At 29.6% G+C, this 21,195-nt stretch overlaps 3 protein-coding genes and 1 long non-coding RNA gene across 9 annotated transcripts; 2 read left to right on the top strand and 2 right to left on the bottom strand.

The window, feature by feature from the left end:
- Positions 1-431: 431 nt before the first annotated feature.
- LOC114942872 (uncharacterized) lies at positions 432-3,413 on the bottom strand. Its single transcript, XM_029318345.2, has 4 exons — positions 3,044-3,413; positions 2,595-2,794; positions 2,006-2,225; positions 432-988 (listed from the first exon to the last, which is right to left on the bottom strand). The coding sequence occupies exons 1-4, from the start codon at positions 3,056-3,058 to the stop codon at positions 563-565; spliced, it is 861 nt and encodes a 286-aa protein (XP_029174178.2). The 5' UTR covers positions 3,059-3,413; the 3' UTR covers positions 432-562.
- LOC114942873 (uncharacterized) lies at positions 2,483-7,224 on the top strand. 4 transcript variants are annotated; one of them, XM_029318347.2, is made up of 5 exons: positions 2,483-2,763; positions 3,129-3,323; positions 3,931-4,079; positions 5,713-5,992; positions 6,265-7,224. In XM_029318347.2, exons 3-5 carry the CDS (start codon positions 3,987-3,989, stop codon positions 6,675-6,677), a joined length of 786 nt encoding a protein of 261 aa, XP_029174180.1. In that variant the 5' UTR covers positions 2,483-2,763; positions 3,129-3,323; positions 3,931-3,986; the 3' UTR covers positions 6,678-7,224. The 4 variants fall into 4 exon arrangements, with proteins under 4 accessions (XP_029174180.1, XP_029174179.1, XP_085338242.1 ...); XM_029318346.2 differs by having other exon boundaries at positions 2,483-2,767; XM_085482116.1 differs by lacking the exon at positions 2,483-2,763 and having other exon boundaries at positions 3,101-3,323.
- On the bottom strand, positions 5,635-12,573 carry LOC114942875 (uncharacterized). The gene is made up of 4 exons (XR_003821903.2): positions 12,422-12,573; positions 7,523-8,347; positions 6,230-7,133; positions 5,635-6,021 (listed from the first exon to the last, which is right to left on the bottom strand). It is a non-coding gene; the product is annotated as an uncharacterized LOC114942875 (long non-coding RNA).
- Positions 12,574-12,663: 90 nt separating this feature from the next.
- On the top strand, positions 12,664-21,158 carry LOC114942870 (sensory neuron membrane protein 1-like). 3 transcript variants are annotated; one of them, XM_029318343.2, is made up of 9 exons: positions 12,664-12,732; positions 14,517-14,636; positions 14,930-15,087; positions 15,582-15,778; positions 16,386-16,591; positions 17,286-17,541; positions 18,008-18,219; positions 19,044-19,270; positions 19,988-21,158. In XM_029318343.2, the coding sequence occupies exons 2-9, from the start codon at positions 14,529-14,531 to the stop codon at positions 20,181-20,183; spliced, it is 1,560 nt and encodes a 519-aa protein (XP_029174176.1). In that variant the 5' UTR covers positions 12,664-12,732; positions 14,517-14,528; the 3' UTR covers positions 20,184-21,158. The 3 variants fall into 3 exon arrangements, with proteins under 3 accessions (XP_029174176.1, XP_029174177.1, XP_085338240.1); XM_029318344.2 differs by lacking the exon at positions 12,664-12,732 and adding an exon at positions 13,803-13,919; XM_085482114.1 differs by lacking the exon at positions 12,664-12,732 and adding an exon at positions 14,253-14,441.
- Positions 21,159-21,195: the final 37 nt, after the last annotated feature.

Raw genomic sequence — 21,195 nt, 5'->3', positions numbered from 1 at the left:
TTAAAATAAAATTTTATATTTTTTATAGTCGCCATCTCTCTTAAATTATAAAAGGTGTATATTTTTCATCCCGGGTATTCGAATTTAAAAGGTTTTTGTGTATATCGGATTTGAATTATAAATTCGTTATATATATATATATAATACACAGATTACGAATTTATATGAAAATTTAATATAATCTTTAAGTTATATGTATATTTTTATATTCAACTATGCGTGCATCGAATATATATATATATATATATTTAAATAATTATAGTAGATGCATAGAATATATTATTTATCTAAAATTTATATTTGAAAAATATATAGGATTACAGAAACCACATCACACTAAAAATTCGAAACATTATAAAATATAAGATATATTTAAATTTTTATATATTGTCCAAGCATATATACATTTTTATACAAAAGCTCATGTATAAAAAAGGAAAAGAAATAATGATTTCTATAGAATCTTTTAATCAACTCGAGATATGAATTTAATAATTCTTCGTGTCTAAGTTTGTTTCTTTTTTTTTTACAGACTAATAAGATTAAAAAAGATTTTTATTTTTCAGTTCTTGTCAGTCTTCCTCTTTTTGTGATCGTGCCCGTGGACAAGATGGTCGGCATGGACGTGGGCATGGGCATCGTATTCGTAACCATGCGGCAGAGCCACGTGACCAAGCCCGTGATCGAAGCCGTGGGGAAGATGCGCGAGGGCGCCGCCGTGATCCAGGTGGAGAGCGCTCGACGGCGAATGAAGGATGGGATGGAGGTGAGCGGGTGCGTAGTCGCGCAGGTAGATGGCGCCAGGCAGGCCGCCGGTCGGGATCAGCGGCAGCGAGGGCGGGACGGAATGAATCGGAACCGGAACTGGTACCGGAACCGGCACTGCCACCGGATGCTTCACCGGAACCGGATACGGCTGGTGCACTGGCACCGCGATCGGCTCCTTCACTGGAATCGGCACCGGACGTTCCACGGGAACCGGAACCGCCTGTATATGTTGGAAAATATGTATATACTTTGATTTATCGAAATATGCGAGTTTGGATATATGCGGTTGTTTGGTAAGAATTTTGAAGTAATATTATTCGATTATATTTTTAACAGGATTGGCTAATAATTATAGTTAATTAGTTAAAAATTTGTGAATGAGGTAGACATTTTCATATTTATTTTTTAATCAATATATAACTAAAATATATTTATTAAATTTAATAAATATTTTAATAATATATTGATTAAAAAATTAATGAATTAGATAAATATGATAAATTTGTGAATGAGATAGAAATTTTCATATTTATTTTTTAGTCAATATATAATTAAAATATCTATTAAATTTAAAAAGTTATAATAACTTTTAATTTAAAATGTATTAATTTTTGACTTTAACTAGTTATTTTTTATCTTAAACTTATGAACTTTTTTCCTAAGTTAAATTTTTTATCTCTGAATACTATTATTAGTTTTTTTACAAGTTATAAACGTGTTATTTTTAGTATTATTAATTTTTATGTTCATTTATTGTCATAAATTGTAATCATCAAAAAATATATTTCTATATAAAATTTAAAATTTCTTCGTTATATTGTTAGTACAAATTTTAAAAGAATTTTAAAAGAAAGAAACTTTAACTGACAATGAGTTAATTTTTTGTTCATGCAACTTTAACTTAAATAAATTAATTTTATAAGTAACTATATAACTTTAATTTAACTTACAATTAGTTTTAATTATCCAACCCTGATTTTTAATAAAATCTACAGATGCTTTTTCTTTGATCGATTTTTTTCATGAGCTCTCTATGATAGAATTTTCAAATTTAAATATAAGCTTCAATTTTCGAAAATAGAAAATTACTGATATAATTTTTATACAACATGTTAAATAGAAAAGATTGTAGTAAAAATATAATATTTTTTTATGAATTTTTGTCAAGAAAGACTGATTAATCGCTAATAGAATTTGTGCGTATCAAAATGAAAGTAAAAAAAAATAATTATGTTACCTGAGGCACCGGAACCGGAACAGGGATCGGTTTATGAATGATCTTCTCGATTGGTATCGGCACGTGATACGGTTTTTCTATGATCACTGGCTCTGGAACTGGCACCGGTTTCTCCAGCACTACGTGCTTAGTTATATACACTGGAAGGGTTTTCAGAATTCCGGATGTCAGAGCGATGTCATTTAGACCATAAGCCGGAAGCGCGCCTGCCAAATGTAATCTGTCGAACGACAAAATAAATGTTAATAAATGCAACGACGCATTCATGTCATTATTGTACAATTAGGAAACATTAAATTAACAAGAATTAAAGAGCGTATTATAGGTACATATAATTTTTCACTAAAATCAATTTTTAATTAAAATTAATTCTTTAAAAATTATATATTTATTTTCAAGTTCCCTATATAAGGTTCGAATGTTTTTTTAGTAATTAGATGATATTTAATTAGAATGTTTTACGAAAAAGGGGAGACTTAGACATGATATTATTATATAAATCGATTTTTGTACTTTATATTTAAAAATTATATGTATGGGCCATTATTTATTATTTTCATATTATTAAAAGTATGTCACATATTTTTACCCTGCATGCAGATTAACCTCGGGCAATTTCAGTCCTTTCCATGGGATATGATCGACCGATGTCCACGGGTGTCCTTGTCCATATCCATAAGGACTTGATAGACCGATCCATCCATTATTACCAATAATGCCCCGTTTCTGCTGCTTCGCATCTTTCGGGACCGATGCTAGTGCGTAAGTGCATATTAATGTCAGGAACAGCTAAAATATGCGATATATATATATATATATATATATATATATATCAATGAAAACAATTTTTTAATATTTCAAATAAATCCATTATATGCAATTCTTCAATAAGTAGAGTAAATAAATAAAGTAAAATAGAACAAAATTATTTTGGAAATCGAATATTCTGTGTATATATAGATTTTACATGAGTTATCTTGGTTTATAATTATTTAAATAAAATAATATTTAAATAAAAAAATACAGAGAGCAACTTACAGGAATCCACGACATATTGTTCTCTCGTCGCGGTTAAACTGTTTGTAGTAAGATCGTTGCAAGCCGACGCCTTTTATATTTGCAGATTAAATTGCTGAAATTGTTTAATCCAGCTCAAGGAACAGGTCAGGTTCCCATCTATGATCAAATCAGGAATTCACCTTTGTCGAAGCCCGAGCTTCCGGTGATGAAAGTTGCCTGTGATGGGATCCAGTTTGCGGTGACATTTCAAAGTACACGAGAGACGTATAAAAAATATTATAGCACATAAAGGATGAACGTACGTACCTTAAAAAAAACATTATTATAGTGCAAAATATATATTAGTTAACGCAAAATATATTATTTAAAATAAAATAATTAAAGTAAAAGAATTAATCTCTTCTAAATTAAAATTAAATTAATTTCTCAATTATTAATGCACTAATTAAAAGATATAATTATTAAATTTAAATGATTTGCATTCGAGTCACACAGGTGTCAAGAATGACATCTATTTCTTATTTGATTACGAGCTCGTGCTTACGTCACAGCGCTTACGTCATAATTACGCTCGACAAAATCGAAGCACTCGTATCATTTACCTATATCCCTATGCCTTATTTAATTATTATGCTTGAATCGCATTTTCGCATATGTATGGTGAAAAGAAAATACCTGAGAATTCTTTACAAACGAATTAACTATTTTTATGAGAGTGCAAATATAACAGCTAATTTTCGCATTAACAATCGTATTAACAGTTTCTCTATTATTAATTAATTCTACATTCTAACAAATGCTTATTTTACTTATTTTAATATAGTACAAGAAAATATAATTATTAATTATAATTATGAATGCAATTTCGCTGAAGTTTCTAAGTTCCTAGGAAGACGTTCTTCCAGGTATTTAAATAAGAATGAAGAAATGTTAAGTTGTACGTATATGTAAAAGCACAGAAATGAAGGTGAATCTCGAAGTTGACACGTGTCAGAAAAGAAGAGCGAAACGGGAAAAGCTCGCGCTTGAGCGACGAAACTTCTTTTATTATCTCGTAAGTATATACAGATGACATCGTTATTTCCTCGTCAATGAATTCGATTCGACGCGAACGTTTTTTTGTTACACCGTATCAGTGTATACTCCGCTAATTCGCAATACGTGACTTGGCGAACCTTGACCAGACGTCATTGGGTGTGTATGTTACGCGTTCGCTGGCTCGAACTCGCCGATGAATAATGAATGGCTGGTAGCGCGGTCGACATTAGGAACGGCCAGGCCGCGTTAGAAAATGAAAGTTAAGAAAGTCGACAAGTAACGCGGAAGAACGCGGAGGAAAACGCGCTCGATCTCGTTGCCCGAATAAAGAACGAGAACCAGCGTCCGACAGGAACCGAGCGCGACCTCCGCGTTGCTGGAGCAGCTGGAATGCTGGAATTTATTTTATTTGTCAAATTTCTTCATTGTTTCTTAATCCTTCCCCGAGTTTTTTATTCTAAAAAATATCTATATTTATTTGTTTATTTATTTCTTAATAATTTTATTAATTAATTGTGATCTTATTAATATTATTATTAATAAACTTATTAATTAATTTCTATTAATTTTTTCGTAATTATATTTTCTTGTTCTATATTAAAATCCGTAAAATACAATGTATAGAAATAATATGCATTTGTTACAAAGACTAAGAACTTATAAATATTGGATATTATATATTATTTATTATAAACTCAGCTTTCAACGCTTTTTTTCCACATGTATTAGTAAAGGAACTAAATCCACGATGTACTGTGAATACCTAATTTCTTGATGCATAGCAACGTTATTGATTCATTTCGATTTCCGAATGATGTATACGATAGTAAATTGAACGTATCGTGAACGATTGCGGCTATCTAACGATCGGGAAGACGAAGCAAGCGGAAAGGTCATCTAATATAAATGCATCGTTAATGTATGCTCCAGGGTCTCTCGGTGCGCGCCTCGTCGTCTTCCTCGTCGGCTACATGTCATTCGACCACGTATAGGAGAGAAAATCGCGGCTCCGAATTTGGCTGCCACCCAGATTCGGGCGGCAGCGAAAGTGTATCGGTCATAGAATATTATGCACGTCTTCTTCTTTGACAACCGGTCGAGCGATGCGACTCGCATCGCAGTTGATGCCCTATAAATATATATGGGGGGTCACGATTCTGAAGTGAACTCAGTTTTTCGTCGGCATCGCGACCAGCAACTGGAACTCGAGTCCATTAGTCATGAGGCTGTACCTGGTATCAGTGTGAAATATTTTTTATCATCGATGTTATTTTTATTCGGACGCGCGGATGCGAGAGAGGATGATAGGAGAGCGACGCGTTTTTATTCAGTGATTTTTTTGTGTATTTTATTTGTGAATTGCGATGGATAGTGCATTGTTTATGATATCGCGCCATCTAAAAATATTAAATAAATTTTGGTATCTAAACTTTGATGAAGACACTAAAATAATTAAATGGAGGAATATGAGTCAGAATTGCATTTATCGAAATGTTATGAAATTCTGAAAAGATTTGACTCGTATGATTTTTGCAATAATTAATTTGATTAAATTGTTAAACATACCTAACTTCAAATATATAACAAATTTATTTAAGCTAAAAATTTTGAAAAACATGTATAAAATTCGATTTCTGTTTGTCACATAGATAATGTCGCTGATGTTTACCAGCGGTATAGCAGTTACCGTTGGGAGAAATTCAGAACAACGGAAGAGGGTTTTTATTGAGGAGAAGAAATACGGAAAAAGGGATCTGGAAGGTGCAGGTCTGCAGGCATACGGTTACCAGCAGGAGCATCCGGAACACATATACGGTCCGCCATCGGCTCCAGCGCCTCCGGTTTATGAGATTCCAGCGCCAGACCTCGCGCATCCGGTACCGGGACCCATACCGGAACCGCCAGTCGCCGTTGGACATCATCCATTCCGTAAGTGACATCAAATATATTCATCAAATCTTAAAGTTCAAAAAATAAAAACATATTGATTAAATATAAAAACATATAAATTTAATATTATATAATTAAAAAATATAACAAAGTTTCATCAATTGTCTCATCCTGTCTACAAATGTATATGCGACGAAGAGCAAAATTGTGATTTTATTTATGTGCCTCAAATGTTTTCATTGCACAGAAGAAGGCGTAATTATTATAATCACTTACGTATTAATTCATAACACTCTCCTCTTTGTTCACAGAGATTCCAGCAGTTCCTGTACCCGTTCCGCAGCCGGTACCGCATCCGGTACCGCAGCCAATCGCGATACCCGTCGCGGTGCCGGTCGTTAAGCACATACAGGTTCCCGTGACCGTGGAGAAGCTCGTTCCCGTGGCGGTTCCGGTTCCCAAACCGTATCCCGTCACGGTGGAGAAAGTCGTTCACGTGGACCGGCCGGTTCCGGTACCAATTGAGAAGCCGGTGCATATTCCGGTGGATCGGCCGGTGCACGTGCCGGTGCCGGTGCCGAAACCATATCCCGTCACCTTCGAGAAGATCGTGCACGTGGACCGGCCGTATCCAGTGCACGTGGCCGTGCCGGTACACGTGCCGAAACCGTACCCGGTACCGGTGACCGTACACGCGCACTACAACAAGCACGGCTGGTGGTAGCGCGTACTTGTACTTCCGCTTCGATGATATTATATTTTCGTTGCTTAAAGTATTCATCGTTTTTTTAATTATATAAGCAATTATTCTAGACATCTTATTAATCGTAATTAATCTTGCCCGACTGGAAATGTATATACTGTAAGGATTCATACTTATCGTCTCTTGACGAACCGATTTACCTTGTTTTTTTTAAATAAATATTACAAAAAATTACTTTCTGTTATAATTTTTTTATTGCTCTATTAATGGAAATATTGTGTGAAGGTTTTTAGTTGCTATATAGGTGTATGAAAAAGGGAGAAAGGAAAAAGTTAAATAATTTTTTCTCTAATACCTATCAACAATCTTGAGATGTAATAACTGTATCTGTCATATGATAGCGTGAACTTGTTCAATTAATAAGCATTGACATCATCATTAATGCATTAACAAGGTCATATTCGACACGTCAGGTAGCTGCAACGTAAAATCGAGTTACTAATTTATATATACATAATAGGAAGTAAGTTTATAAAGTTTTAGATTATTACGCAGTTTAAATTGTTGAAACGTCCTTGTCCTTTGAACATATATTAATATTGAATATCTTCAACATTTTATTATACATATATATATATACTTCGTAAGAAAAAAGTTAACTAATTATCTTAAAAAAATAATACGATTTATTTCAGAGATTGAAGAAAAAGAAAAATAAACATGCAGAAAGTGACAGCTTGGAAAAGAGAGGTATTTTTTAATCAATATTAGCTGGAAAAAAATCTATGTAGTCTTGGCGAAACAAGTTTCTTGCGCAAAACAATCGTAAGAAATATGCGAAAAGAAACGCGAAAATTTCTACATACCGCGTCGTCTAGCAACCCTTGTCCTGGAGGGTGAAATCGTCGACCAATCGGACTCCATCGCGTGTCCTCGAATCTCCACCCCGTGCTTGCGCATCGAGCGATGTAGGGTGAAAAAACGTCATATTTCCTACGATTGGAAAAGCGTAGCGATGGAGGCGATACAGGGAAAGGTCGCGTTTTCCACGTAGCGGCTCTCTCATGCATTGTTGACGAGCTATATACGCTTATTATTAGCCGAGGCGTCGCACGGCTCGTGTTAGGAAGTGTACATAAATCCACTTTCGCGTCTATAGGTCCGAGAACTACATTTCTTTCAATCAATCCTCCAAGTTATACCATCAATTGTTCGCGATCGAAACTTATTATTATCGCGGAGATAAATCTTCTGACATAGATTTTAATTCTTCAACGAAAGGGTAACATTGAGAAACATAATCAAATATGAATATGTATATCTTCAATATAACTATATTTGTTATTTTAAATTATAAATACGCAAAAAGGACAAATTTAATGCAATTTAAGCTAGAATCGAGAAATGAAATTAATGCTTCATGATTGCTTTAGATAATAAAATTGTTTAGCAAGTAAGTTCCATAGTTACAGAAAAAATAAACAAGCAGAACCGCGTCAGCTGCTTCCTATAAGAGGGTTAACTATACACGATCTCGATATATCAGCGATCGTGCGAACGAACTGGTGATCGACCATTATTCGCCAACCGTATACGGCTGTTCCGTAAATAAAGAGCGAAAACACGTGGACGCGTTCTCGCCCTCTGTCATCTCAGAAAATGGCTCATGTCATCTGTCAAATTGGTGTGCTCTGAAAGAAAACCGCAACCCCGTTATATCCGGACAAACCATTCTCTCTTCGCCATAGCTTTCAGTATCCGTTTTGCGCTTAGCGATGTAGATACGCGAATTTTCCTTCTCTCGGTACAATGAAACGTAAATGTTCTGCATTGGCGAAGAGAAATTTTGCTTCTGGTGGATTGTATAAAGAAGCAAATTTGAAAAACACACTTGTAATTATACGGAAACTATGCAGAACTCGTGGTGTAGTATGATACATGATGTTAAGTGCAGTTTGTTTACCTATGTGATGGAATATATTCAATTTTACAAGATGAAATTTAAAGGAAATTTTCGGTACGACATATGTATGTGATAGAATTATTTTCTTTGCGATACTTTATTATTTCTTTTATTATTTTTTTTATTTTAACGTTTTCATTTTTATTTTATTTTATACTTTATTTTAATTAATCTTTTTTATTTTATAAAAAATTATATATAAACATTTAAATTTGTATAAGAATAAAATATTAATTTAATTGAAATATAGTTGTTCTTTTTTTTTCTCTTATACAAGTTGTTAATATTTGTTTGAATATTGAAAGGGAAAAGAATATTATATTATGCGTAAGATTGAAATTAATTACGCTACATTGTATGATTAAAAATGCAGCTGCAATTATCGCAGAGTATGCACTGGATTCTCTCAACATTTTACGATTGGGATTTTTCTACAAAAAAATAAATATATAATCCTCTCTTAATACTTTTACCTTAATCACGCGTGCGAAAACTTCAAATTTCTATTGTACATATATAGATTTATTTTAATGAGACCTCGGTTATGATAACTATGTCTACGATAGACGTTAGTAATAATGTATAAAAGTTGCTCGTAGCGAGTACTATAGAGTATCTATAGCAGGCTCATATTTAATTAATACTTCGGCGCCTTTTGCGCTCGATAGGCGTTACACTTGACACCAAAGGCGCGGATCCATAACACTGACTTAAAGGCGACAAACATCGTCGCGATCGAAAGAAATGAACTCCGGAAGATCAATTAAAATAGTAAAACAGATTACACCGAGTTACATCGGGTTACACGAAAGAAGAACATTTCAATGATCTATACGCGATTATAATTTATCGTTATCACATTGAATACATTTATTCATATTTTTATACTGAATTTAAATATGTATCTGTAGATTTATTTTGTTTGATATTTGTATATTTTTATATTTAATATATTATATATATATATATATATATATATATGTGTGTGTGTGTGTGTGTGTGTGTGTGTGTGTGTGTGTGTGTATTAATTTATATAATAGAATATCTAAAATATGTAATTATATAATGTATTTTTTAATTTTTTGTTGTGTTTTTTGCAGGGTTAACATGTCTGTGAGTTTTACTTGCTTTGAAATATTGCACAGTCATTATTTTACAGTATATCTACAGTCTAGTGTACATAATAAATCGTAGAAATGTATATTTATTTATAATTGACATTTTTTCTAGGTGTGAAAATGACACACACACACACACACACACACATATGTACAGATGTATTTTACACACATATTGAACTAGACTTGCAATCGATAGAAAGAAATAAATACTCTATATTTTTGTTCAGCAAAATTTAATATTTGATTGAAAATTCGTGCTTATAATAAAAAACATCTTTTATAAAAAAAAGACTTTTTATGAGATAGATGCTAGATATAAAAAATATTTTTGCAAGTTTTTATTCATAATTTTGATATAATTTATATTAGAAATAAAATTTGTAAGAAAATTTTGTTCGTAAAAAATTAAATGCTTATTTGATAAGTTCAATTGTGTATTTGTGTTATTAAAAGTTTATTGTTGGATGAGTAATAATTCTAAATTACTTATATGTATTCGATCTATATTTTACATTTTTTGACTACTAAAAAATTCCTGCAATTATTATAATTTTAATTTTGTAATTAGTTATAACTTTAAAAAAACTTTTCGTTTTCTCTTAATCCTTAAGGATTCTCTATATTTGGAAAAGATTTAAATCACCATCATATCTTGAATTCAGTAAATAATAAAATTTTAAATAGTTTATAATGACAATAAAAAACAATCAAGCTTGTATAATGTAAAGCAACTAATAAGAGAAAAAGGCCAACTTACGAGCATAAAAAACAAGGTGTAATTATATATTTATTTTTAATTTATTTCAATATAAAAAAATCATAAAGTGTTCATCAAAAGTTATCATAAACTAATAGTATACGTTTCGACTTACTTAGTCTTATTCAGTACAAAAAGTATATTAAAAGAAAAAACATAAATTAAATACATCATGATATTAAATAGACCGTGGTAACGATAACAAACAAAATATATTGTATTATAATTAAGTTTCACAAAATTATCTAATTTACAAGAAGTCATGACAAAAAATTATGACAATATCAATAAGTGTAAAAATTATGGAACGTATATATGTTGGCGATAAGAAAGATGTAAACCAATTTTTTGTTTGAAGGCGAGAAAAGATTTGTCCATATTCCATGTCAGTTTGAATGTAGTTGTCATTAGATAAAATAAAAATAAGTTTCACGAGTCGAATAACGTATTTAATATTAAACTGTAACTGTGCGTAATATAATTAATGTACAAATAATATATCAAAGTTTCAAATGATAAAAAGACCGTTTACAATATGTCATGTGTGTCAAAACGGTATTATTATTATTCTAAACGAGGACACAGAATTACTTGATAACGGTTACTTTGACATCCTATAGGTGAATTAGCAAGTTTTTGATTGTTGTTTATTGTCTTACATATTGACCCAGGGTCCAGTCTTTGAATATTTTCCCGCGTCACGTTAGAAATACGCTATAAATAAGAAGCTACAAATGGCAGAATGTAACATTGTCATGACATATTGTAAGTGATCTTTTCATCATTTGAACCTTTGATATATTAGTTGTACATTAATTATTACGCACAGTTACAGTTCAATATTAAATACGTTATTCGACTCATGGAACTTATTTTTATTTTATCTCTACTAATTTTTAGTTTATCTACAACTACATTCAGATTCACATAAAATATAAATCTTTTTTGCCTTTAAATAAAGAATTGGTTTACATCTTTCTTATCACCAACATATATACGTTCCATAATTTTTATAATTATTGATATTGTCATAAATTTTTGCCATGGCTTCTTGTAAATTAGATAGTTTTGCAAAACTTAAGGGGATGCTGCAGGTATGTTTTTACCGACAGAATGCGAATATTTAGTTTTTTTATATATCTTTTTATTGACTATACTGATCAATAAATTTTTCACGATTAAAGTATTTATAAAAACGGACCGCGCTAGCTATGATTGCATATATAAATCATATAAAAATCAAAAATTGCAGTTTTGTTATCGACTTCTTTTGTGTCAGTTTCGTAACAATACTTATTTAATAAAAAAGTTCTGCAGTTTGTCTGTGCATAAAATTTAATATACGGCGATAAGGATAATATGAAGAAATATTAGTAAACAATTAAAAGTGAGATTGCAAGTCTAATAAAACAGTTATATATTGAATTAAAACTTAAATTAAAAATATTAAATTAAAAACATTTTCACACATATGTGTTGTATACACAGAAAAAAAGGAATCCTTAATTCAAGTATATTTTTATTCTTGAACGCTATTAATCACAATTTTTCATTTGCCTTAATAATAATAGTTTGTGTGAAGTATATTTTATTCTTAAGATATATTCTTGTTTTAAAGATCGCATATGGTAAAAACAAACTTAGTCACATTTAAACTAAGAATTATTATTTATACTTGAAAGTATCGCTTATATCTGATGCTTACTTGTCACTTGTCCTTGCAATACTTATAAGTAAATTTCAACTTCAACCAAGAATATTTTGCACTTTGTTTTAAGAATAAATTATCCTTTATCCAAAATTATTTATATTTGGCGCTATTATAAGGATAAAATATACTTAAATCACAAGGCATATTTGCATTTTTTCAAGGATACTGTTTTTTCTGTGTACGTGCATATATTTAGATATGTGTGGTACTAACTTATTGGAGTTCGGTCGTCACTCCATCAGCATCCTCGTTATCGCCGTCTATTTGACATCATAATGTATTTCATTTTTTTAAATGTTTTTCTTTTGATATGCTCTTTGTACTGAAGAAGAAGACTAAGACCGATGGCAGAGAACTAAACGTAAGCGCTTACGTCTGTCGTAGATGTAAAGTGACAGAAAAAAGACGTAACTACGTAACGCACCACGCGCGCTTCGCGACATGACTTACATCATTTCTCTGTCTTACTTTAGATTTAGATCTACACTACGGCGCTTACGTTTAGCTCTCTGCCATCGGCCTAAGTAAGTCGAAACGTATACTATTAATTTTATGATAACACTTTGAGTTTACGATTTATCCCACACAGCACAAAACTCAACAGAATAAATGTTGCAGAAATGTTTCAAAGTTTCAAAAAAGTTTCAAGTAACACCGAAACGTCATTATAACATTTATGAAACATAACATAGAAAAAGTAACATTTGAAACATTTATGCAATCTTTCATAAACGTATTTGTGACAAAATAGCGGACATTTTCACGTATATGAAACATTTTTGAATAAATTTTGCGAAGGTCTCTGAAATGTTTTGTGCTATGTGGGATTGAAATAAATAAAAAATAAATATATAATTACACCTTGTTTTTTATGCTCGTAAGTTGGCCTTTTTCTCTTAATTATATAGTTTATGATCAAATATTATGTTCTTATATTTTTTACTTTAAAGTTATATATAACCCTTATAGAAATTTATCACTAGTAACGCCAATTTATCACTTATTTCGAGTACTTAATTATTTATTTCGAGTACTTAAATTATTAGTATATATATCAGTATTTTAAGTACTCGAAATAAGTGATTAATTGGCGTTACTATAGTGATAAATTTCTACAAGGGAAATGATGAATGTTGTACTGACAATTCACTTTTGCTGTGTAAAATATCACATATATAATATATAATTTATAACTATATTTTAAATTTTATTAAAAATATAATTTAAATAGTATGGGAGCCTGTTTCTTTTCGAGCTTACATATGCTTATTTTGGATGCGTCGTGAACTTGATTTCGGGTTTTACTCTTAGAGGATGCAACTTGCTATCATTTTAAAATCACAATGTTCTCTTTTACATTACTAATATTGATTTTTGACGTAATTGCATTAATTGTTTTAAAGGGCAAAATAAGACAAGCACATATTACACTAAAACCTATAAATAAGCATGCACATGCATTTGCGCAGACCAATAAATCTTAGTCAAAAGCTACTTGATTGCGCAGTCGCAATAAACCGATGTCGTCGAATCACGATCAGTGGATAAATAAAGATATATATATGTATGTAAGAAAGTGCGAACGTGAGAGAAACTCTGCAGGAACGGGTAGTTCACCAGTGCGAATTGCTGAGGACCGACGACAGCAAGTCAAGAAGAGAAATCGGCATTTTTTTTGTTATACTACTTTTCCGAAGAAAGATTTATTCAGGTGTGCTACAAATGTTTCCTGAAAACAAACGATCTAATAAAAAAATAAAATAAAATTTAAAATTTCGTGATTTAAAGAAATTAATATGCAAGCTTATCAATCTTGAAGATCGAGAATTTTGAACAACTGTGAAGTTAATATTTTACATTAATTTGAAAATTAAAGATTTTGCTAAAAATCGGAATTTTATCAATTTTAGAAATCAAGTGTTATTTAAGAGAAATTTGTTAATTTTTGAAAATGAAATATTTGATGTTAATTTGAAAGATGGAAGATTTAAAAATTTTGTTCACATTTGAAAATCCAAGATTTTTTTATCCGTTTTGAAAATTGAGATTCTTGGCAGTGCAAAGAATGGGCGTCTTTCAAGAATGCCATTGTAAAAAATTAAAAAAAAATACGCGTCGTGTTTTACGTCAAATAGACAATACAATACGTAATCCGTATGTGAATCAGCTATTATCCTTTTTCACGATCGGCAAAATCCTCAACATCGTGCTACACGTTTATGACCAATATAAGGTGTCGATGATTTTTTTATGGAAATCGTGCAAGATAGAAAGTACAAATTATTTGCTTGTGTTGTGTGTGTTTTAGATTAATAATAATATGGTGACCATAAAGAGACTAGCAATCGCTGGTTCCAGTACGTTTTTCATTATGCTTCTTATATACAACGTAGTATTTCCCGCTATATTAAAATCGATGGTCAAATCTGTAAGTTACAATTACAATTACCTTTCAAATATTAAAAAAATTAAAAGAATAATTTTTTATTCATTTTAAGACACAAATTGAGTTTCAAGCTTGTAAACATCTAATAAAATTTTTTAAATTAATTTTAAATAAATTTTATTACTACTAATTTTATTTGATTATGAATAATTATTATCAATCAAAATAAAAGTATGCCTGTCACAGTAAAATTTATTACAGAGTTCTATATTTTTTGAATACAGAAAGCAAAAAAGTTTGTTTACGAATAAATATGTGATTTTATATATTTACAGCAAGTTAGACTGAAGAAAGGGGATGAAATGCGCGGTTTTTGGGAAAAACTTCCGCAGCCGCTGGATTTTAGGATCTACGTCTTCAACGTAACAAATCCTTTTGAGCTTAAATCAGGAGCGAAACCGATTGTGCAGGAAGTGGGACCTTTTCACTATGAGTGAGTATATAATATTTATAATATTGTAATTTTTTTTTCTTTATAATATTGAAGTAATTTAGACAATTGTATAAATTTATTATAAAAATAGCTGGGTCAAATTTTCACAGCACAAAGAGTTGTAAATAGTATATGCAAATACGTATTATACATTACAATTGTAAAAAAATTTGAAAAATGTTATCCGCTATTAAATAATGTTTATTTATGATTCTATAAATAAAAGTTAAAAAAATTATAAATATTAAATAAAAATGTGGAAATTTATAATATGATGAAAATTTTTATGAACCAATGACGAGAAGTACAAGAAGAGGAATCGGCATGTCTTTTCTTATACTACTTACTTTTCCGAAGAAATTTATTCAGGTGTGCTACAAATGCTTCCTGAAAACAGACGATTTAATAAGAAAAAAATCAAATATAAAATCTTGATTTAAAGAAATTAATATAAAAGCTTATCAATTTTATGATAATAAATTATTTATTTTCAGTTTGTATCGGGACAAGGAAAATCTTGAAGATCGAGAAGAAGACGATACTGTAGAGTATAGTTTGAGACAAACTTGGTACTTCAATCCTGAAAAGAGCATCATGTCTGAGGATGCGGAAATTTACTTTTTTCATCCCCTCATGATATCAGTAGTTTTGATTATTCAAAGAGACAAGCCATCTGCGATGGGCGTTATCAGTACGTAGCTGTAATATGGCCTTAAACATTCGGCATTTCGTATGATTAAGAAAAAAATGTAGTATTAAACTCCTATTTTAATTACTGAATAATTTATTTTTATTAAAATATATTATTTATTTTAAGTAATAATTAAAAAGTTTCAAATAAAATTCAAAGATAAATATACGATATGTATAATATTTTTTGAATTTTTAAAGAATTTTTAAAATCTAATTGTGAATGTAGCATATATTTATTTTATTGTAAAATATTTCAATCTGAGATTTCTTTTTCAAAAATCTATACATAAACGTAAGCGAGGACGCGATATTTTACAATTAAATAAAATATGCACACTATAAGTTTCCAGAATTAAATCTCCTAAACATTCGAAAAATATTATACGTCAATTTCCTTTTTTTATGTGACTGTTTCTAATTATATTACTTGATTTACACACTTTAATGTTCAATTTTTTGTATAAATTGCATTAATTATATGCTTATGTCTATTTTGAAATATATACATAATGGAATGTAATATGTTATAGTATAATTTAAAATGTCGAAACTACGAAACGGCATAAAAGAGCTAATTTACATTTTTATATTACGAATATCCTTAGACAAGGCGTTTGACAGTATCTTCCAGAAACCTGAATCAATATTTATTAAGACCACCATAAAAGATCTATTCTTCCGTGGTATACTTGTTGATTGTACGGACATAACAGATTTTGCTGGATCCGCAGTATGTAACGCGTTAAAGGAAAAGGAAGCTATATTTATCGTAGAGGGCGAATCACGTTACAAATATGGTTTTCTTGCTAAGGTGTGCACTTGTTTTACATTTTAATGTAATATTTTTGACGCAATTGTACTTTTATATTGCTGCAAGAACAAAAATCATTCTGTAAGAATATTATTTTGCTAAGTCAAAGATATTACAAAAGATGTTTCTTTCAAGATATTACTGATTTTACACGAAGAATTGTTTAAATTTTAATTTGACATTTTTTTAATAAACTATTACACTCTCTCACAAAGTCAAATCTCAATCCGAGATTTTTAACTTATAATAATCCTTGATATTGTTCTTGCTTACGTTTCTTTAGGGAAGAGACAGAGAGATTATTACCTCTAATTGACTTAAAATCTCGAATATTTAATTCCTTAATATTGAGCCAAGAAAATTGGTGGTTTAAATTTAAATATGTTTGTTACATTTGAGAGTCTTACAAAGTCTTGATTGTTAATGTACTAATTTTTTTAATAATTTTATTATATAAAATAAATTTTTATAAATCATTATTTATTTTAATAACACAGTATACATGTATATTTATATTTTATTTTAAAATATTTAAATATATATAAATTAAATATATTTATTAAAAATATTTAAATATATTTAAATTAAATATATTTATTAAAAATATTTAAATATATTTAAAATATTAAAGTATATTTAAAAATATAGTATCTATCTCTGTAATTATATCCTGTAATTGTTATTTGCATTTCAGGCAAACGGGACTCTATCGCCAAAGCGCATAAGAGTAAATCGTGGAATCAAAAATTACATGGATGTCGGCCGTGTAGTATCGGTAGGAAACGATACAAAGATGAGCGTATGGTCCGGTGACCCATGTAACGATTATATTGGAACGGATGGAACCATTTTTCCGCCGTTTCTCACCGAAGATAGAAAAGTCTGGGCGGTCTCTCCAGATATTTGCCGAAGTATGCCCACATATTACCTTAGACCAGGAAAAGTTCAAGGTAACGATAGTATTCCATGAAGAAGAGTTGTACTTGTTTTGAACTGACTTCTTAAATATCTCTCTAACGCATATAAATAATTGTATATAATTATTTAATACCTATAAATTCAATAAATTATTTGATCAATTATTATTTAATGAAAAATATAATTATTATAATTTAATATAATTTCGTACAATGAATATGTTGAACAAAATAATTTTATTAGACTTGAATAATTTAGTTAAACTCTATTAATAGTAAATCTGCGAAAACAAATTTTAGATTCAAATTTAATAAACTCGAATTATTAATATTTATGCATAAAGATGTAAGATATTTAAATGTGTGTGCTAAGCATTGAAAATAGACAGTCTCTAAAATTTTACAAAAAACTACATGTTTTGTTCGTTTTTGAGATATTTTGTATTTGGAAATTAATATGATAATATGTCAATATTTTATAGATCATTTTTTAACGCAGGTTTCAAAACGCTGCATTTCACGACAGACTTAGGAGATCCGTCTATAGACGAGAATATTACGTGTTTTTGTAGTAACACCGAAGGATGCATGCCGAAAAACGTATTTAACGCAGGTCCCTGCATGAGTGTGCCCATAATAATAAGCCTGCCTCATTTTCTTAACTCGGATCCACGATATTTGGAGATGATCGACGGGATAAATCCCGATCCTGTAAATTTACACATATTTATTTATTTACGAGCAGGTTGGATAGTATCTAGATACATTTTATGTATCTGAGTCTGTATCTGAGATATATTCGAATTGAAGCATTTAGATCTATATCTGTATTTAGATACAAAACATGGTACCTCAATTGCTTTTTTCAGATACATTTGCAGATATATTTTCACAGATTCTTTTTAATACCCCAATTCTTTAAATTTTTGAAAGATCAAGACTACAAGTTATCAACATATCGTTATCAACACCGGTTAAGCGATTATTAAGCATTGGTCAAATTTGAGTACCATGACAAAATAGTTTGAGTGACGATATCTTTGACGCATTTTTCACGTGTTAAGACTAAGGAATTAAAGTCGTAATATAAACAAAAATATTAATAAAGATAAAAGAATGATTCAGTATATATTTTGTGCATATTACCATTATTATGATCTGCTGTGTATCTGAGATATTTTTAAAGTATCTGAGTATCTGTATCTATATACATTTTAATTTGTGTATCTGTATCTGTATCTAGATATATTTTTTTACACGTATCCTGTATCTGTATCGAGATACATTTTAAATGTATCTTACCCATCACTGTTTACGAGATACTTGCGTGTTAAAATATTACAGATGCACTATATTTTTTCTCGGATTGCAATAAATTAATTTTTACGAAAAGAATAATGAGAAGAGTTTACATTAAATAAGAGAACAATACAGGATGACTCTTAGGTCGCGGAAATTAACGTAAATTAACGCAAAATTATGGTGTTTATAAAAATGATAACAATAATTAAGAAAATGATACATTGCTTGCGCAGGAGAAACACCGGATGGCTTTCGACTTTGAGATACTGACGGGCACTCCGATAAAAGCGTACAAGAAGATTCAATTCAACGTGTTGGTCGGACCCGTCCCCAAGCTTAAAATCATGAAACAATTTCCGGAAGCGCTCTTCCCGTTTTTCTATATAGAGGACGGACTTGAACTCGGACCTATTCTAATAAAACCATTGAAAATTGCGTACATACAGATTTTAGTCGCAAAGTGAGTGATATGTTATTGATTTATTGTTACGTCGAAACTATTTTTTTCACTTTTTTTCATATTATGTTTTGATATATACAGGGTTAAGTAAGTTAATGATTTTTTTAAACTAAGTTTAGTTAAAGTTAGTTGTTTATAGTTATATAGAAAATTAATTTAATTAAGTTAAAAGTTGCATGAACAAAAAATTAATACAGTTAAAGTTAAGTTAAGATTAAATTAATTAAAGTTAAATTAAAAGTTAATTTTTAAAAACATTATTTATATTAAATTAGAATTTTGTTTGTTAATTCTTTTAAAATTTATAATAACAAATAACAAAGAAGTTTTGATTTTTATATAGAAAAATATATATATTTTTAGTAATTACAATTGATGACAAAGATGAAGTAATAAAAATTAATAATACTTTAATTTAAAAATAAAACACGTTTATAACTAAAAAAAAACAATAATGGTATTCAGAGATAAAAAAATTTAATTTAGGAAAAAAGTTACTAAATTTAAGATAAAAAATAACTATTTAGTTGAAGTTAGAAATTAATACATTTTAAATGATTAACTTTTTTTAATCTTTTAATTAATTAAGTAGTTATTATTCTGGATATATATCGAAAATGCTTGATATACACTGTAAATAAGATCGCTTGAAAATATGATTCTTTTGCAAAAGAGATTCCTGTCACATCGAAATCATTGATCTATCTCCTATCTTAGGATACTAATGTGGCTCTCGATGCTGGGTGGAATCGGCATGATGACAGTCGCCGGAATGAGATATTATAAGGAGAGGAATGCGGGAAACGTTACGAAACCGGATCTTATGCCGAAACAATCAGAGCAGAACAGTGCGACCCAAAAATCGACAATTAGTACCATACAAGCTGAAATGGTGCCACCCAACATTGATTAACAGAGAGTAATAATTCATAATAAATAATATTATATATTTGCTATATACTTATAATCTCTATAAATGCTAAGAGATTTAAGAGAACGTTAACCACGCGATATTAATCGGAATTTACGTGTTGGAAATAATAATTTGAAAGATTTTGTCATTTAATTCATATTTTTGATAACATGCTTATATTAGCATAATTCTAATTATATCATTTTAACGTGATATAGTTCCTATTATTGTAGCAATATTTGTCTTACACAAACGTATAATATCAGAATTATTTGTAAAATATTATTACAATAGCTATAATCAATATTAGAGAATATTGCTATAGTATAGAATAGAACTATAATAATATTAATACAATAATTAGAATATTACTATAGAATAATATTAATACAAATAATTATTTCTCTAAATATATTAATTCCTTGAAAAATATCATTACTGATAACGAGTGATATATTAGATATTAGTATAATGTACTTAATTGTTGATTATTTCTCGACTGATTATAATTATTACTAGCTCAATAGTAATAACGTTTATAATATACATTATAGTATATATTAGCAGATAAATTGCTGTAACGGTATCTAGTAATTATTAATAGTAATTTTCAGTAATTATAGCAGCTGCTTATATGCGATGCCTTAATCGATCGAGAAGTAATTAACATTAATATTAAATGTAAATCATATTTTACAATCATTAGATTCTATTACTATATGCATAGATCATGCACTTATATGACATATCTATTATTAATACGCCAAGTAATTGCAAATTACATATATATTTTCAAGTAACACGTGGTGTATTTATAAAAGAGATATATATTTAACAAAATTGAATAAAAATAGAGAATTTGAAGAATCGCAATTATTTATGATTTTCATATAATCTCAAGACTGTTTTAGATAATCTGCCATAAAAATTGCACGAGAAAAAGCTTACGTCATTTAAAGATCCTGCTCTAACAAAAGTTACGAAATAATGCAGTCTAATTAATCATGTCTAA

This window comes from Nylanderia fulva, unplaced genomic scaffold (assembly GCF_048542155.1).
Source record: "Nylanderia fulva isolate GAGA-0341 unplaced genomic scaffold, ASM4854215v1 Scaffold2, whole genome shotgun sequence".
Classification (NCBI taxonomy): domain Eukaryota; kingdom Metazoa; phylum Arthropoda; class Insecta; order Hymenoptera; family Formicidae; genus Nylanderia; species Nylanderia fulva.
This window is presented reverse-complemented; position numbering and strand designations above follow the sequence as displayed.

Coding starts and splice junctions, on each gene's coding strand:
- LOC114942872 (XM_029318345.2), bottom strand. Junction 2,226..2,594: donor GAGGTTAATCTGCATGCAGG/GTAAAAATATGT, acceptor GTCGTTCGACAG/ATTACATTTGGCAGGCGCGC. Junction 989..2,005: donor TTCCGGTTCCGGTGCCTCAG/GTAACATAATTA, acceptor CAACATATACAG/GCGGTTCCGGTTCCCGTGGA.
- LOC114942870 (XM_085482114.1), top strand. CDS start 14,274: ATGGGCGTCTTTCAAGAATGCCATTGTAAAAAATTAAAAAAAAATACG. Junction 16,592..17,285: donor AATATGGTTTTCTTGCTAAG/GTGTGCACTTGT, acceptor TTTGCATTTCAG/GCAAACGGGACTCTATCGCC. Junction 19,271..19,987: donor ATACAGATTTTAGTCGCAAA/GTGAGTGATATG, acceptor CTCCTATCTTAG/GATACTAATGTGGCTCTCGA.
- LOC114942873 (XM_029318347.2), top strand. CDS start 3,987: ATGAAGGTGAATCTCGAAGTTGACACGTGTCAGAAAAGAAGAGCGAAA. Junction 4,080..5,712: donor GAAACTTCTTTTATTATCTC/GTAAGTATATAC, acceptor TTTGTCACATAG/ATAATGTCGCTGATGTTTAC. Junction 5,993..6,264: donor CGTTGGACATCATCCATTCC/GTAAGTGACATC, acceptor CTTTGTTCACAG/AGATTCCAGCAGTTCCTGTA.